General features: G+C 48.6%; 1 protein-coding gene across 1 annotated transcript; it reads right to left on the bottom strand.

Moving 5' to 3' along the window:
• Positions 1 to 1,832: 1,832 nt before the first annotated feature.
• Positions 1,833 to 13,530, bottom strand: LOC118080078 (kyphoscoliosis peptidase-like). Its single transcript, XM_088662461.1, has 7 exons — positions 13,488 to 13,530; positions 11,002 to 11,084; positions 9,744 to 9,852; positions 8,955 to 9,066; positions 7,674 to 7,862; positions 4,326 to 4,516; positions 1,833 to 2,854 (listed from the first exon to the last, which is right to left on the bottom strand). Exons 1-7 carry the CDS (start codon positions 13,528 to 13,530, stop codon positions 1,851 to 1,853), a joined length of 1,731 nt encoding a protein of 576 aa, XP_088518587.1. The 3' UTR covers positions 1,833 to 1,850.
• Positions 13,531 to 18,897: the final 5,367 nt, after the last annotated feature.

Genomic DNA, 18,897 nt, shown 5'->3' with positions numbered 1-18,897 from the left:
ATGTCAGCGTTGCTTGTGCAGCTTCTCCTTTATTCGCTTGTGTTCTTTTAGGGGTGAGAGAGATTGGGATTGGTGGATTGTTAATTTGTGGTTGGCTGCGGTGGTCTTTGTTTTCCTGTGTGAGTGGGGTGGGTGGGTATTTTGGATCAGGTGAGCCTTACTGATTTGTATGCTGTCAGTAGATTTTTGTCATTGTCTTGTTGGGCTGTGCCAACTCTGCAATTCTATGATTCTATGTGGTTCTATGTGGTTTACAACGTTGGAACTGAAGGCAAGTGAACTGAGTTGAGTGGCTGTTTCACTTCCTTTTGCCACCAGAGGTCCCTGGTTACAAATGATTCTATGAACTAGCAGGTCCACCCACCCTCTTTCTTTGAGATCAGGTTTTACAGTTTCAAATAAAGCACAGATAAATGGACCTGTGTGGCTAATGCTCCAAAGTAGCTGCTGTTGCATTTATTTGTGGAAGTGCAACATCCGAGTCCACATGTAAGATGACTGAGTTTGAGGCAGGGGCGTCGCAATAGGGGGGCAGGGCGCCCTGGGCTCTGCTCTGTGGGGGGCAGCACGGCTGCGGGGGTCAGCATGGCACCCCCTCAATACTGTGGCGGCGGCGCAACCGCCATTGTGGAGGCCCCGATGTTTCTGTCCTCGCCCCTCGCTTCTTCCTGGTGGGGCGGAGGCAAGGGGTGGGCCAGAGAGCAGCATCAGTGGCGGCCGCTGACGCCCCTCGCCGCTCCGCCCGAGTAGGAAGAAGCACACGTCGCGCTACGGAGCAGGTTGCCAGCGGCGGTGCTCCAGCACCCGGATCCCGCGCGGGGTGCCTTCTGGTTTGCCGCCCTGGGCAGCCAGAAGGCTAGCGATGCTGCTGGTTTGAGAGGAGTGTTTCTGCTCCAATAAGGCCTCGTGAGAGAGCGGACTTGTCATGCTGTCCACTGTAATGTTAAATATGTGTAAGTCCAACACCAACACCATGGGTTAACAGCCATCCACAGGTTTACCACTCCCATCAGCCCATCACCCATCCCCACCCACCCCCACCACCCTCTGTATATATATATAAGGGCCTGACACTTCCGTTTCCAGTGTATCTGAAGAAGTGTGCATACACGAAAGCTCATACCAAAATAAAAACTTAGTTGGTCTTTAAGGTGCTACTGAAGGAATTTTTTTATTTTGCTTCGACTCAGACCAACACGGCTACTTACCTGTAACCATGGGAAACCTTATGTTACAAGAAGCATGTTTTTATTTTAATGGTGAAGGCCCCCTATTAATATAGGCACACATCATATAACCACCTTAGATTACACTTTGCAGTGGTCCATTCAACATGAGCAGGAAGTCCTGGTTCAGAATGTGGTCCATTTACTTGCTCATTTCCTCCTCTATATTTTATGCTTAAATTGTGATGGAACCAGGCCTCTTTTTTTTGTTAGAAAAAGAGGTGCTGTTGAACTTTTTTTTTGTTAGGGGTAGCAACCAGCCAAAGTTACAAGCTTGCCCATCAAGTATGTGTATATAGATGAATCCATTTTACAGCGTTCTCAAAATGTATGTGGTTCTGCATTTTCTTGCCTTTGGTTACACCATAAACTCCATCTTCAAAGAAAACAACTATTAAGAGGTCTGCCTTCCCTTACTTTAATTATAATTAGTCAGGGTTATTGTTTGGACCACTTCCCCAAGCCCTTAGTCTTTTAATATCAGATACTCCAGTATCCGACTGCTAATATTGCTCCCAGTTATACCTGGTTAACATACAAGCTGCGGTTAATGATGGATTACCGTTTCCCTCTCTTCCGGTAAGCGTAGATCTTTTTACATAGTTGAATTTGCTCCTCTCCTAGCTAGTGACTTTCCACTTTGTACTCCAGCAGGGCCCAGAAGGAGTGACTGCCATTTTTGGATATCATCACTGTCACCCTGGGACCATCCGAGGTGCTGCATGTTCCCTCCCAGAAACCGTCTTCACTAAGAGTCAATTGGCGAGAATTTCCGCATTCGACAGACACCTCATCTACTCCAGGCAGCTTGAGCTTAAATGTCACATCGCGGTTGGCCGGCAGGACCCCGGCGACAGGTGCCACCAGCTCAAAAGCATCCTCCCAGTTCGTATAACTCTGTGGGAAAACTGGCCACAACACACTCTTGTTTGGGCAGGAGAGGAGGTAGCTGAGGGCGCAGCGACTGTTGCCCGGGTCGGATGCTTTCTTTGCCCAGATGTGAAGAGCAAAGGCCCCTGCGTGAGGGAGCTGTATCTTCAACTCAACATGGGCATCTTGGCATGTTGTCCAGATGTGACGCCTCCGCAGGTCCTCCGACATGCTGCCGGCATCACAGTCCAGGGTGGCAAAGAGATCCAGGTCCCTACTTCGAGTGAAGGTGACAACGCAGCGTCCGTCATCCGTGTGGACGATCGGACTGGCAGGCGAGGCTCCCAGGATCCCCTTCTCCTCCGATTGCCAGCTGGGCCCCACAGGCTGGATGATCGTTTTGGGCAAGCAGAAGCTCTTGTCCACAGATCGGCACACCAGGGAGTATTCTACCACGTGGCTGTAGTTCTCCTCCTTGCTCCTGGAAGGTTTGGCGAAGATGTCCAAGCTATGAGTCCCCACCTCTTGGGGATACACATCCAGGGTCATCCCGTTCCTCTGCAGGTTCATGAAGCAGTGTTCGTTTGCCCCGTTGAGCTTGCAAAGGAAGAGGGTCGGAGAACGACTCTCAATAAAAACAGTTGCCTTGCCGTTTTCTGTGAAAGAAAAGCAAAGGTTTTTGATGTCGACATGTTTTCGTATGCAACAGGAATCCAGTAAAAAAGTTGGAAGGGGCAAAAAGTAATGGTTTTTCTGTACTTGTTAATATCTTTATTTTAAAACCCCATGAATGGATTTCCCCCTATGGATTTTCTGCCACCTTGCCGTGAGAAATAGGGTTACACCCATATATAAGAGTAGACCATACCTGCCAAGTTCCGGCCTGAGAAATAAGGGACTGGACCGGAAGTTGCGCTGCAGCCATTTTGGAACTGGGCAAAGCAGCGTCAAAAGTCGCTTCTGAGCATGCTCCGCCCAGTTCCAAAATGGCCGCCGCGCCAGAATAAACTTGGGAAAAACAAAAAAATCCGTTTTTTCGGCTGGGGACAGCTGGAAAAACGGGGGTTTCCCGGGGAATACGGGAGACTTGGCAGCTATGGAGTAGACCCATTGAAAATAATGATGGTTCATAGATTGGTAGATGGGAAACAGGCAATCTGTTCTTTCCTCACTGACTCCTCCTTGAGCAACTAACTACCTGTAGGTTTTCTCCCCTCAGGCTTTACTTCCTGTTTCATCTTGATGGTTAGTTTTGATTCGCCTCACGACTCCACGAAGGCCACAGAATGGCTTTGTTTGCCAGGAGTAATATAATGCACAAGGATAATCAAAATAGACCAAGGACAATCCAGCTGCCTCACAATCGTTTGTACCTAATAATTCCGAGAATGATAACAGATTTCTCGAGCATCCTTCACATATTGGAAGACCCAGTGAGTTCTGGTTCTGCTCGATTAGGGGCGAGGAACCTGTGTGGCCCTCTTGCTGTTGTGGGACTCCAACTAGCACAACCAATTGTAAGGGATGATGGGGGTTGTAGTCTAGCAACCTCAGGTTCCCCATCCCTGTTTTACAGCACAGTAGCGTCTTGTGTTATGAAAAAGACACGAGACTCATTGTCAGTGTAACTGTGACAGTTAAAAGCAACAAGACAGGTGCTTCTGATCGACTTATTGACCACTGTATTCCACTCTGGTCAGACCTCACCTGGAATACTGTGTCCAGTTCTGGGCACCTCAGTTCAAGAAGGATACTGACAAGCTGGAACGTGTCCAGAGGAGGGCAACCAAAATGGTCAAAGGCCTGGAAACGATGCCTTATGAGGAACGGCTTAGGGAGCTGGGCATGTTTAGCCTGGAGAAGAGAAGGTTAAGGGGTGATATGATAGCCATGTTCAAATATATAAAAGGATGTCATATAGAGGAGGGTGAAAGGTTGTTTTCTGCTGCTCCAGAGAAGCGGACACGGAGCAATGGATTCAAGCTACAAGAAGATTCCACCTAAACATTAGGACAAACTTCCTGACAGTAAGAGCTGTTCGGCAGTGGAATTTGCTGCCAAGGAGTGTGGTGGAGTCTCCTTCTTTGGAGGTCCTTAAATGGAGGCTTGACAGCCATCTGTCAGAAATGCTTTGATGGTGTTTCCTGCTTGGCAGGGGGTTGGACTGGATGGCCCTTGTGGTCTCTTCCAGCTCTATGATTCTATGATTCTTTGATTCTACGACTTTACCTGTTTCGATGACTGATGTTGCCGTGGATGTCCCTGTCAGCCCTACTGAATAAAAGGCAGACTTATACCACACATTACGTTCAAATTGCTGCAGTGATAATGTCCGTTTCAGAAGCTGCCAGCTGTGGTCTTCTGGGAAGTGATCATTAATAAACAGAGCAGGGTGGGTAAGGAAGTAAAACTCATTGTACCTGCAGAAGGAAGAAACACAATTGTGCAGCCTTTCGTGAAATCTCAGCACCAGGGTCAAACGGAGAAAGTTATCTAAAGATGAGCGTGGAATACTTCTAGGCCGTGTTCAGAGGTCAAGAGAAACCATAGCTTAGCATGTTGGGAATGAAACATAGCAAGCCTCGTTCCAACTCCCTCCCCCACAGCCACACATGTGAACAGTTTGGAAACCAGGTCCTTGTTTAGATTAACCACAGCCTGTTTTCTCACCCAAATCTGACTAAAGTGTGCTTAATGACAATAATGCTTCATTTGACAAGGCAAGGCAAGGTGGTGAACAGCTAGGAGGAAAGGACCTGGGGGGGGGGAGAGTTAACAGACTCCATTTCGCTGGAAAGCGCCCATCCACTCAGCCCAAGGTCAAGGAGAGTGGATAAGGTGGCGGCACAGAAAGCACAGTGGTTGCGAGATCAGGTTGTAAGATGCAGAAGTGAAGTGGGTGACCAGGGAGGAAGTGGGTGGAATCCTTAATTGGGAGCACCTTCATTCCTAGAAATGGATTCTTTGTTCTCTCGCTGCGACCATTTAAAATCTCGTAACTGGTAAGAGACTCCTTTCGCTTTGTTTTGCTTATCTACTGCCAAAGGGCGGGGGGGGGGAGCCGAGTCCCTGAAGCCTTACACCCAATAGTTAGTGATGATGGGAGGGCACCTGGTAGTTAGTGATGACTGGAGGGCACCTGGTAGTTAGTGATGACTGGAGGGCACCTGGTAGAGAAAGGCTGCTGTGTTGCAAAACCCCTCACAAGGTGGGAGTTCCCGCCTCCGTCATACCTGGGCCGGCCAATAGGGTCAGCCGGGAGGCGGGGTTTTGCAAACTTTAAACCGGCCGGAGGCGGGAACTCAGCCTTTCCTGCCCCGGCTCCCAACCCGAACGGATCACCCGCCCACCCACCCTGTAGGCTAGGCAGGTAAGCCGACGCTGCTATGGACTTCGGTTGGTCGCCTTGGTTGGCCAGGGGCCTGGTAGGACCTTTTCCACTTGGGCTAGCCAAGCTGGTTTTTTCGCCTACCTCATAGCAATTCGTCACAACTTGGTTTTGCGGTTAGGCATTGGAAATTTGCATAAAAGAAGAAGGGGGCAGATTGCGTCATCCTCTGCCCAGAAATTGGAGAAGCAACTCCGTTAAAGGTGTTCCGGGGGCGGTAGATTTGTCCTGGGCCTGCAGAGGACAGGGCCTTATGGCACCCCCCAACGGTGGCCACAGGAGGTGTCCCAGTAGATGTACATCACTGGGCTCCTTTCTGGTGGTTAATTTCTCCCAGACTGTAACACACGGGTTACAGTCGGATATAGCTGGTTAGGTTCCAATGCCTAAGCCAATACCGCTCATCATTAGTAACCAATAAAGTTGTGGCCTTTTCGCCCACTTAAACTTATTCATTGTGTCTCGTGTCTTATTTCATGTGGAGGGAGGGGCATTGCCACAGGATCCCCAAATCCTACACATGTAGTATAAGGTTACCAGATTTTTTTTTTCAAAGAATCCGGGGACACTTTTTTAAAAAAGAGAGAAAAAAAGTTATTAAAACAGGTATTTTTTTAAAAAAAGAAGAAGTAATATCTTCTCTTCTGTGGTCTCCTCTGTGTCAGGAGTATGGGCAGGAGTCAGGCTCTGGGGCCTGTAGTGCTTTGCAGGACTGGGGCATGCCTCAGCTTGTGCTGGAGAAGCAAGGCGTGGCCACACAGGTGAAGTCCTCAGCTTGTGCTGGAGAGGCAAGGAGTAGTCACCCAGGTGAGGCCACTTGAGATCTCACTGCACCTGGTGGCAGGAGCTGGGAGGGATAAAAGCTCAGCATTTTCCCTTCAGCTCTTTGCCACAGCAACGCTATCCCTGCCTGGTTGCATCTGGCCTCCTGCTCCTTGGACCTTGCTTCGCCTTCGCCTTACTCTTGCCCCGTGGACCTTCGCCTTGCTTCTTGTTCCTGGACCCTTGCTTCGCCTTCGCCTTGCTCTTGCCCCATGGACCTTCGCCTTGCTTCTTGTTCCTGGACCCTTCGCCTTGCTCCTTGCTCCTTGGACCCTTGCTTCGCCTTCGCCTTGCTTCATGCCCCGTGGACCTTCGCCTCTGCCTTGCTCCTCAACCCTGCTTCTTCACCACCATCTTGCCTCTGGTCCTGACGCCCGCCGACCGGACCGTGGCACTCTGTTGCGTGGCCTTCCTCTGGAGCGCTAGCCGCCGTGGAGTAGGCTCAGGTCGGGCCTGGGCTCAGCCACGTGTCCTTGCCCTCCCAGTGCTCTCCTACCTCTCCTCCTAAGTGGCAGCTATGGCAGCAGCGCGGCAAGGTCGGGGCTCCCCTCTTTTTTTTTCCTTCCTCTTTCTCTCTTTTCCTTTTCCTTCTCCTCTCCTCCTTCTCCCTGAGTCGGCTCCGGGGTATTCCAGGGTTGACACGCCGGGTGTCTCTGGTTCTCGCGGCAGCAGCGGTAGTCTCAGCAGCCCGGAGCCACCCTGGTAGCGCAGTTGGCTCTGGCTGGCTTCAGGAGCTGCTCGCTGCCGTGGCGCCCGGCATTTTGACTCGCCGGAAGTCCCCATATGATGTGTCTTGTGCCGTTGAACCAATCCTGCAACATTCATTCCCTAATAATAAATCTACAACACTTAAAAATATAAATCTGGGGACATTAAATGAAATCCGGGGACGTCTGGTAACCATAATGTAGTATAAGTGTAATACTCTAGAACGGGGGTCAGCAAACTTTTTCAGCAGGGGGCTGGTCCACTGTCCCTCAGACCTTGTGGGGGGCCAGACTATATTTTGAAAAAAAATATGAACCAATTCCTATGCCCCACAAATAACCCAGAGATGCATTTTAAATAAAAGGACACATTCTACTCATGTAAAACCATGCTGATTTCCAGACTGTCCGCGGGCCGGATTTAGAAGGCGATTGGGCCGCATCTGGCCCCCGGGCCTTAGTTTGGGGTTCCCTGCTCTGGAACCTATTAATTGTCCTACCACTACCTCAACACTCCATGCTGATGCCCTGTGGCTATCAGATCACCAATTCTGACTGTGGTCCAAGCAAACCAAACAAAAATCTGAAAGCAAAGGAAGTTCACTATACCCTTGCTGTATCCCAGACTCTGACTGGGCTTTCTGTTGCCTAACAACATACCTGAAAGTGAACTTACTACAAGAGTCATCCACGCAGCCGCTGCCCCAGGTGTTGTCTAAAAGATGCCACCTTCCATCAAGATAAACCGCATTCCAGACATGATTAGTCTTCCCCTCAAATACTTTTCCTGGTTTGTATTGGAACCCTTTGGCGAAGCCGGACAACCGCTTGCATTGTATCCCTGCAAGACTGAGGGGGAAAGAAAGGGATTCAGGAACGCAATTGTGAACAAGGCACCGTGGTTGCAATTGCTGCTTTTTTTGGATTAGAATGGGCATCCTTCATTTTGCTCTCTTTTCAGGGAGAAGCCAAACATCACCCTGCGTGTCAGGCTTTTTCCTATATTGCCCAACCTTGCCCCGTAAGGATGTGCAATTTGGGATTTTGATGGAGGAAAGAGAAGTTATGCTAAATGGCACCTGTGGACTACTCTGAAGAAATATATGATAGCCATGTTCAAATATATAAAAGGATGTCATATAGAGGAGGGAGAAAGGTTGTTTTCTGCTGCTCCAGAGAAGCGGACACGGAGCAATGGATTCAAACTACAAGAAAGAAGATTCCACCTAAACATTAGGAAGAACTTCCTGACAGTAAGAGCTGTTCGGCAGTGGAATTTGCTACCAAGGAGTGTGGTGGAGTCTCCTTCTTTGGAGGTCTTTAAGCAGAGGCTTGACAGGCATATGTCAAGAATGCTTTGATGGTGTTTCCTGCTTGGCAGGGGGTTGGACTGGATGGCCCTTGTGGTCTCTTCCAACTCTATGATTCTATGATTCTATGAAATGCCAGGCTGCCTCATTTAACTGCATATTACAGGTTTGGGGAATCTTTGGTCCTCCAGATGTTGCTGAACTACAACTCCCATCATTCCTGGCGGTTGGCCAAGCTTGCTAAGGCTGGTGGGAATTGTAGCTGAACAACATCTGGAAGGCCCAAGATCCCCCAGTCCTGCATGATAGTTTTGTATGTTGCACTGGTACAAAAATTGTCGTTAGAAGCCGAATCGGGCAGCCTGAGAATCTCGGTTTGCATGTTGGAAAGAGAGAGAGAGAGACTGGAATCTAGTACTGTACAAGCTTTCAAGGCAGCACAGAAGGGTTTTAAAAGGTACAAGAAGTGTTTGGTGAAAGAAGCATGGTGGGGAGGGCCAAACAGGATTTCCAGTGGCTGTGGGGGGGGGGGGCAAGTTTGCCTCCATAATGATGTGTTGAAAGTCGCCTGTATAGAGCAGGGGTGGGGGACCTGTGGCTCTCCAGCTCTCTCGGGCCCAATAGGAATTACCTGCACATTTCTTCAAAGAGGCCAGCATATCCCCCACAAGCGCTTTTTCCCGACTGAAGGGCATCAGTTGCCTCAGAAGGCACCTTGTTATGGTATCCTTCCACATCGTATTCTGGAGGAATAAAGACATTTATGGACAGTCACCTCAAAGTCTGCAATGCACAATGAATAATGGACTGCAGCAACCTCACTTACATCAGAAACTTTTAGCAGAAGAGCCAAGTAGCTAATCAATTCAATTAGGGGTATCCATTTCATTCACAAATCAACAGTTAATCACCTTCAAAGGCTCTGCTTTAATCCAATGCTATATATATGATGTTTTTGAATTATGGTGCTGGAGGAGGCTCTTGAGAGTCCCATGGACTGCAAGAAGATCAAACCTATCCATTCTTAAGGAAATCAGCCCTGGGTGCTCACTGGAAGGACAGACCGTGAAGCTGAGGCTCCAATACTTTGGCCACCTCATGAGAAGAGAAGAATCATTGGAAAAGACCCTGATGTTGGGAAAGATGGAGGGCACAAGGAGAAGGGGACGACAGAAGAAAAGATGGTTGGACAGTGTTCTCGAAGCTACGAACATGAGTTTGACCAAACTGCAGGAGGCAGTGGAAAACAGGAGCACCTGGTGTGCTATGGTCCACGGGGTCACGAAGAGTCGGACACGACTAAACGACTAAACAACAACAATATAAAGGAGCTTTCCTATAACACCACTAGAAGAGTTGTTCCATTGTCTGGAGGGATCGCTTCCTGCTTCGCAGGCAGAAAGGTCACACCCCCACCTACCTATATGATGGCACGTCCACACCCAAATGGCTCGGACTTTCTCCAGATCACTGTGAGCTTTTTGGAGCAAGACATTCACCAGTTTTTTCACGTTGTTCCTGATATCCACCTGTTTCACAAAAGGTAAATACTGTAGATCGGTAGAAGTTAACATGGAGGAGCAGTACCCAGTTCATTTCTGCTGTCTAAAGAAAAATTAGGGTGCCTGCTATCCTACATGCACTAAAAAGAGAGTCAGCCTTACTGAACTCAATGGAGCTTACTTCTGTGTAAAACTGCTCAGGAATACACAGTTAGCTGCGTAAGTGTATGCATTCTACTTGATCAGTCTATCGATCTGTTAAATTTTATCCCTGGGTAAAATTGTTCTTAAGGATAAAGGTAAAGGTAAAGGTACCCCTGACCATTAGGTCCAGTCACAGACGACTCTGGGGTTGCGGCGCTCATCTGAAGGCAGCCCTGTTTAGGGAGGCTTTTAATGTTTAATAGATTACTGTATTTTAATTTTCTGTTGGAAGCTGCCCAGAGTGCCTGGGGAAACCCAGCCAGATGGGTGGGGTATAAATATTATTATTATTATTATTATTATTATTATTATTATTATTATTATCTCGCTCTATAGGCTGAGGGAGCCGGCATTTGTCTGCAGACAGCTTCCGGGTCATGTGGCCAGCATGACTATGCCACTTCCGGTGAACCAGAGCAGCGCACAGAAACACCGTTTACCTTCCCGCCGGAGTGGTACCTATTTATCTACTTGCACTTTGACGTGCTTTTGAACTGCTAGGTTGGCAGGAGCTGGGACCGAGCAACGGGAGCTCACCCATCGCTGGGAATCGAACCGCCAACCTTCTGATCAGCAAGCCCAAGGCTCTGTGGTTTAGACCACAGCGCTAGCCGCGTCCCATTCTGAAGGATGAAGCATGTTTAACCTTTCTTTTTTCCAGGGTACACAGGCATGCTATTTCCACAATATTCAACTGTAATCCAAATCCCCTTTGTGTCAGGCTTGGGGTGGATTTTGAATCATAATGTTTCCGACTGTGAACTTCCATGTGCACAGAAGAAGTTGCCTCCTGTAAGAAGAGGACACTTGAAGGTACTATCATAGAATCATAGAATTGCAGAGTTGGAATGGATCCTTAGGGTCCAATTCCAAATCCACATTTATTGTTTTTAAAAAACTCTCAGCATCCTAGAAGGTTCTTTACAGCACTATTATTCCGTGTGGACTATATCACCGTAAGAGACAGTATACCTTTGATGCATGGTCATCCAGTTCCTTAAACTGCGTCAAGTCCATTGGTATTGACTTCAGGCTGGATTTATCCCACGGGTAATCTAGGAACAAACATGGAAAAGTCATTCTAGAACCAGTGCAAATCCAGCAGAAAAAGGCAAGAGGAGAAATGGAGGAGGACCTACCATGGGATTGAAATGGCCGAACTGCAGCAAATGAAAAAGGCCACAGATATCGGGCATTTTCTACTCCCCAAGTAAAAACCCAGAGTGGAGGTACTGCAGCTACACATTTACCAATGTTCCTCTGCTTACATGACCATGGAGAAAGAGAACCAGCGAGACAGTGCTGGAGCAGATTTTGATCTGCCGTCACACAAGACAATTTTAGATGGTTCTATTTCTTGGACCAGGGACCCAGGTGGCACTGTGGTTAAACCACTGAGCCTAGGGCTTGCTGATCAGAAGGTTGGCGGTTCGAATCCCTGTGACAGGGTGAGCTCCCGTTGCTTGGTCCCAGCTCCTGCCAACCTAGCAGTTCGAAAGCACGTCAAAGTGCAAGTAGATAAATAGGAACCGCTGCAGCGGGAAGGTAAACGGCGTTTCCATGTGCTGCTCTGGTTTGCCAGAAGCGGCTTTGTCATGCTGGCCACATGACCCGGAAGCTGTACACCTGCTCCCTTGGCCAATAAAGCGAGATGAGCACGCAACCCCAGAGTTGGTCATGACTGGACCTAATGGTCAGGGGTCCCTTTACCTTTATTTCTTGGACCATAGTTGACAAATATTGTGAAGTCCTTAGGGAAGTCCTCTTTACACTGAAGCCTCTGGTTTTGTACACGGGCTGGTTCAGATGATGGATAAAGTGTACTGGCCGACCCACCCACATGCCACATATATCATCATCATCATCATCATCATCATCATCATCACTATTTATTATTCATACCCACCCATCTCATTCCATTTACAGAAACTAAGCACAGGTGATGGGACAGAGTCCTCCACCACACCTGAGGAGAGCAGGCTGTGGGATGAGTTGCATCACTGTAGCAGTCAAGTACAACATTTCCTGTTTGCCCAGAGTGGACACACAGGGGGATGTTACTCCAGCCAGGAGGACTTCCTGTCACACTTGTCTGGAGCATCCTCCCCCTGTATGTGACCAGGTAGATGGGCTTGACCCTGGCAGACCCTTTAAAGGGGCTAGTCATGCAGCCATCTTCTCGTGACTCTCTTGTTGCTCTCTTTTAGCCATTCTGCTTTTGCTGTCTGCTGGCTCTCAGCCAGCAGCACATGGGCTCAGTCCCCATATATGGGATGAACTCACACTCTCTTCTGTAACCACAAGCTAAAGCCTGCCTTCAGGATCATACTGTGAACTGAATGTAAGTAAACTTCTTATCATTACTTTTAAAGAACACTGTTGTGTTTTAAGAGGGAATAAAGGGGAATTCACCAGGAACAATCCAATCTGGACAAGCCAGACAGGATTGCTTAACTCAAGAGATTCAAACAAATCTACCAACTAGCTTCCTGAAATATACAGGGGAATGTACTCTGCGACCAGCTCACTAGCGTGAGGTAGGATAATATTTACCGTACTTTTCCTTGTATAAGACTTTGGTTTTTTTCTTTAAGAATCATGCTAAAAAGTGGGAGTCGTCTTATACATGGGTAGTGCATAGTGTGGACATTTGATTGGTTGCTGCTGCCGCTGCTATTGCGCGTGTTATTGGGTGCTGCTTCAATGGGTGGTGTTGATTGGCTGACACTCTGGCAGTTGGGCGGGTGATTGGCAGCTTCTGCCAGCAATGGGACAGATGGGAGGCGGCTTTTGCGATGCGTGCGGGTGAGCGATTTTCGGCAATCCCCCCTAAAAAAAGCTCAACAACCCTTGGGTAATTCCCCCCCAAAAAAGCTCAGCAACTCTGTGCCATCTCCCCCCATTTTCTTAAATTTGAGTCCCCGAAAATAGGGGGCATCTAATACGTGGGGGCTTCTTATAGACGGAAAAGTACGGTAATCAATATATCCTCTTCTACTATCGACAACAGGCCAATGCAGAAGGTGCAAGGCAGGCTGCGTAGCATGCAGAGATCGGCCCTCTGATCCGTCACTGCCTGCCCCCCTTCTCCTGATGAACATCTGGTGCCAGACATGCCCCGCACCCACTCTGCCTAAATATGGGGCCAGTCCTGGACGCAAGGGTGCAGTGCAGCTAATATTTACCATGCAAGCCTTGTTCCCAGAACATCTCATGGCATGTATATGGTGGGTGTACACATGGGCACGTGCTTTCTCTACTATGATACACAGGAGGTGTGGGGATGTTTGGCCCTCCAGGTGCTGCTGAACTACAACTCCCATCATCCTTTGCCACCGGCCATGCTTGTAGGGCTGGATGGGAGTTGTCATCCAACAACATCTGGAGGGCCAAAGGTTCCCTATGGTTGATATACAGGTCTGTAGTCATATATAACAAATAATTTGCATTTACCATACAGATCTTGTCTCTGAGACAGCGTTGATCCTTGTTCTCCGTCATCCTGATAACCTATGAAATTGGTATTGTTGGGGTGAGACAATATCATTATGAGTTGGCGGGGGGGAAGCTAGATTCCTCTAAATGTGTTATGCCTTTACCAAAGGTGTCGTGGGCTTTGAAGAAACTCAATCTCAGGATGCAAGGGAGAAACGTGCTAAGAGGAAGGCACGCTTGGCAAATCCACACCATGATCAACTCCCACCTGGAAACTAGTGTCCCCACTGTGGAAGGACGTGTGGATCCAGAATTGGCCTTCACAGTCACTTACGGACCCATTGTTAAAATCGTGTTTATGGAAGACAATCTTACTCGGCTACGAGTGATCGTCAAAGAAGAAGAAGAAGAAGGGGGCAGAGGAGGGTGTGTGTGGTGAAGACTGTCGGTAATAATAATAATAATAATAATAATAATAATAATAATAATAATATAATAATAATAATAATATAATTTATTATTTATACCCCGCCCATCCACTCTGGGGGGCTCCCAACAGAATATTAAAACTCGGTAAAACATCAAACATTAAAAACTTCCCTAAACTTTAGATATAAAAAGAGAAATTGGGGCAGTTGGGGGGAAGCAACTGACCGAGCATTAGCATGTCGCAGACTGAGCCTCCATCCCTGTACTGAATTCTGTCTTTAGGGCTGTAGCTCAGTGGCAGAGCATCTGTTTTGAAAGCGGAAGGTCCCTTGTTCAATTCCTGACATCTCTGGGTAGGACTGGGAATGCCTCCCACCAACAGACATCTGTTGCCTGACAGTGCCAACAGCATGGAGCTAGATGAATGGTCAGACCTCACCTGGAGTACTGTGTCCAGTTCTGGGCACCTCAGTTCAAGAAGGATACTGACAAGCTGGAACGTGTCCAGAGGAGGGCAACCAAAATGGTCAAAGGCCTGGAAACAATGCCTTATGAGGAACGGCTTAGGGAGCTGGGTATGTTTAGCCTGGAGAAGAGAAGGTTAAGGGGTGATATGATAGCCATGTTCAAATATATCAAAGGATGTCATATAGAGGAGGGTGAAAGGTTATTTTCTGCTGCTCCAGAGAAGTGGACACGGAGCAATGGATTCAAGCTACAAGAAAGAAGATTCCACCTAAACATTAGGAAGAACTTCCTGACAATAAGAGCTGCTCGACAGTGGAATTTGCTGCCAAGGAGTCTCCTTCTTTGGAGTCTCCTTCTTTGGAGGTCTTTAAGCGGAGGCTTGACAGTCATCTGTCAGGAATGCTTTGATGGTGTTTCCTGCTTGGCAGGGGGTTGGACTGGATGGCCCTTGTGGTCTCTTCCAACTCTATGATTCTATAAATTGATGGCCTGATCCAGTATAAGGCAGCCTCCTATGCTGTTCTCGTTTGCCCACAACGCTGTAGTCCAAAATTGTGCCTTGGGCTGATCTACAACCGCCGTGCCTACCCCGAATGTATGGCCGTACAGAGGAGGCCTTACCTTCATTGTCCTGCCTCGTCCGGTGGGGAAATATCTGGAGTCCTGCAGCGCCAGGAACATATACACACAGAGAACGAGTTACTGAAGGATCCATAGGGACACAACGTCATAGGACTAGGGGGTGGGAGTAGTCTGGATGTCATATTCGGGTCCTCGCCATGCCCTTGGCTTTATACCTTTAAGGTGACATTCTAAAGAAAGGGAGGCGGCTAGCAAGTCTCTTGGTCAAGCTCATGGCTGTGAAGCATTTCTGAGCATGACCAAAAAGTACAGGTGACTACTTGCTACAGAAAGTACGGGCTGCAGATGCTCAGGGGACCAGCCTTCCCTCCCCCCTCCCCTGGCCGGAGGTGATGTCATCAGTGAGTGTAAGAGAACAATAGACTTGGGCCAGTCTCACCTGGAGCAGGCAAAACACAGGGACCCCCCCCCCTAGAAACCCAATGGGAGAACAAGCATAGCTGCCAAGTTTTCCCTTTTCTCGCGAGGAAGCCTATTCAGCATAAGGGAAAATCCCTTAAAAAAGGGGATAACTTGGCAGCTATGAGAACAAGGCATGTCAGAGTGTTAATGAGGTGAGCTCTTCCATCTTATACTCAATCTGCATATATGTAACGAAAGCCATGGGGTGTATGGGGAAGGGCAGTATCTCTGGTGGGGGACAGGTCATGTTCCTTCTGGGATAGTCCGTCCACCTTTGGTCCCCACCCTGCACTCAGCTCTCTCACCTGTGGCCCCCTACATCTGCTTAAAAAGCTTCAAGGAAGGAGAGTCCACCCATCGGCGTAGGGAGCCGCCGCGACACCCGGGGTGGCAAATTGCCATGTACCCGAGGGGCGTGGCATCGCTACGCATGGGTCGCTATGTAGTGATGCATGGGCCGCTGCGACGAAAGTCCTCTCACTTTCAGTCTTATAGCTTTGACCTCTCAATTATTAAAAGCACTAACAGGGATTTCTGAGGTAACTCAAACCTCCCACTTATCCCTCTAGCCTTTCTTTAAACCCTCTAGCGCTCGTGGGTTTTCAAAAATAAAAGAGAGTCCTCTTTCAGCCTAAACGTGGCCAGGTACCTATATAGACTCCGGGCTATAAGTAAGACTGTTCCTATGTGTACTCGGATAAGGGTTTCACTTCACTAGAAACACCCTCACTGTAAAGCTAGCCTCCTTCCTGAGGTAACTTTATTATCGCTCAGAACCTGTCTCCTCCTTTAGCCCCCCTCCTTTTCTTGGTGCACTCTCAGCCACAAACTAACCTTTCTCCTCTAAAAGGCAGTTTTGACAGTTTAAAAGAGTTCCCCACCAACTGGGTTCCTGGATACCTTAGCTGGAAAATGAAATAGATGATTACTGGTATGACACTTTAAAGATGGATATTTATTGGCTTGAATCTTAATGGTTGCTTTCTGGTAACATTGGTACAAACTTAATTTCAAAGGTAACGTTCTTGGTAATCAAATAACAGAATACCTATCAACTACTTCATCTACTCCAAATCTACCTTCTCCACAACCACCCAAGCTCCCACACAAAACCCTCAACCGCCAACTGATAATAACAGTTCCCCTTTCCATTTAAACCCCATGCAGGCCACGCCTTCCATGGAATGTTGCTGTCAGTAAACCAGGAGTCTGGGTTAACCCTTTGATAGGTCGGTTGCGAAACAAAAACATAACATAACCGTTTCAAATTCGCCACAGCCGCTACTTCTAAACGGGGCGTTTAGGCTCCGTTTAGAAGTCGCAGGGGGGCAATCCCCCTCTACGTAGCACGCATCCCGTAAGGGCCGCCGAGCGCCAGCGGCATCCCGGAGTGCGCACGTGCCGGATCTAGCACATGCGCATTCCGTTGGGCGTGCCGCTGGCGTGCAGTGGCTCCACGGTGTTCCGCATGTGCAAGAGCGGCTCGTTAAAGGGTGCCGTGCGAGAGTGGCACCCCGTAAGGACCACCGAGCGCTTGCGGAACATCGTGGTGCTGCCACCTGGCCTTGGGGCCTCTGATGGCAGTCCCGAGTGACACCCTCTCCAGGGTGAGTGGCGCCCCCTCCAGGGCGCCGCCTGGGGCGGGCCGCCCCCCACCCCCGCTTGCTCCGCCCCTGAGTCCACCACCTTCTGAGTCTGTTCCACTGTTGAACAGCGCTTACTGACAGGAGTTCTTCCTGATGTTTGGTTGAAATCTCCTTTATTGTCACTTGAAGCCATTGGTTTGTGTCCTACCCTCCAGAGCAGGAGAGAATGTTTGCTTCATCCTCCATGTGACATCCCTTTAGATTTTTGTCAGTCTCTTCTTTTCCAGGCTAAACATACCCAGCTCCCTCAACTATTCCTCATAAGGCTTGGTTCCCCAGACCCTCGATCACCTTGGTCACCCTTCTCTGCACACGTTCCAGCGTGTCAATATCCTTCTTAAATTGTGGCACCCAGAACTGGACTGAGAACTCCACGTGGGACTATGACTTCCATAGATCTAGACACTATACAGTGGTACCTCGACTTACGAATGCCTCGACTTCTGAAGGTTTCGACTTACGAAGTCCGCAAACCCAGAAGTATTTTAACCGCACGTGTGGCATGCGCATGCGCAGAAGTGGTGTGCGCGGTCTGCGCATGTGCAATAGCATTAGGGTTTTTGTGGGGGTTTTTTTACATTGACGCAACTTCCGGTGTCACACGGCTGCCGGTCCCGGATTCTGCAGTCCGGGACTTGGAAGGTAAGCATCCCACCGTTGACTCATGTTAAGACTCCTAGATCCTTTTCACATGGCAATCCAAGTTTTCCCCATCTTATATTTGTGCATCTGGCTCTATCTGCCTAAGTGTAGACCCTTATGTTTGTCCCTACTAAAATTCACCTTGTTACTTTGGGCCCATGTCTCCAATCTGTTCAGTTAATCTTGAATCCTCATTCTGTCTTCTGTGGCATTGAATACCCATCCCAGTTTGGTGTCATCTGCAAATTTGATAAGCACCCCCTCAATACAAGCTGCTGTTAATAGATGTGTTGCTATTTCCGTCTCTTCAAGTAAGGCTAGATCTTGTTAATGTGGCCAAACTTATTTATTATTTATTTAGAGCATTTGTATTTCTTATTAAAGTCAGCTTCCTCCTCTGATCTTCCCAAGCTGTTCTCTCCTTCCTTGAGCCTTATATTTATAGTGCGCCGCACACAAAGAGCTGCAAGTGCTTCTTGTGCCTCCTACGCCCTCTAATGTAAGCTTAAAAGCAAGGAACTGGAAATATTTGAGCGGGGAAATTTAAACATATTTTTTTGGCGCAATGGGAAAGTTGGGGGGAAACAGAAGGTCTACTCTCGAGCCAGGCAACCCTTCTCCACTACAGCGGCGTTTCTCCAAAAACTCTCGTGTTTCCGGCTGTTTTACTCTGGTGGAATGAGCACCCCATTATTTCTGTGAGAGCGAAAGCGGATAGAAATGGCTTTAAGCACCAACGCCGCCAGGCTCCGAACTGGTCTCAAGGAGCGGCAGCAGGCAGCGGAGCCTGAGTCACCATACCTAGGTGGCGGCGGCGGCAAATGCGGCCACTTTCCCTTAATCCGTAGCTTTTGCGTGCGAGGTCTGAAATCGATCTGCAACGCCACGCTCTCATGTCCTTGGCAAAAGAAAGAAGGAATGAGCTTTTCAACCTCTCTCCCTCCCCCTCTCTCTGTGTGTGTTTTCTGCAAATAAAATGCACCGCTCGGCACGTGGCGCACAGAGGCAAAAGAGCCTTTGGCCATGCCGTGCTTGTCCAAGCCTAGTCCCTGTTGGGAAATGGCCTTAGCCATCGGGCGCCGGGGTCATCAGAAACGTGTAAAGACTCCTAACGATGCCCCCAATATATGGAATGCATAAAGAGGAGAAGAAAAATGGAACAATGACCTGACTCCGAGAGTCAGAAAGATTTTTTTTTCTCTTC

Source organism: Zootoca vivipara, chromosome 2 (genome assembly GCF_965207765.1).
Source record: "Zootoca vivipara chromosome 2, rZooViv2.hap1.1, whole genome shotgun sequence".
In the NCBI taxonomy this organism is placed as follows: Eukaryota; Metazoa; Chordata; class Lepidosauria; order Squamata; family Lacertidae; genus Zootoca; species Zootoca vivipara.
This window is presented reverse-complemented; position numbering and strand designations above follow the sequence as displayed.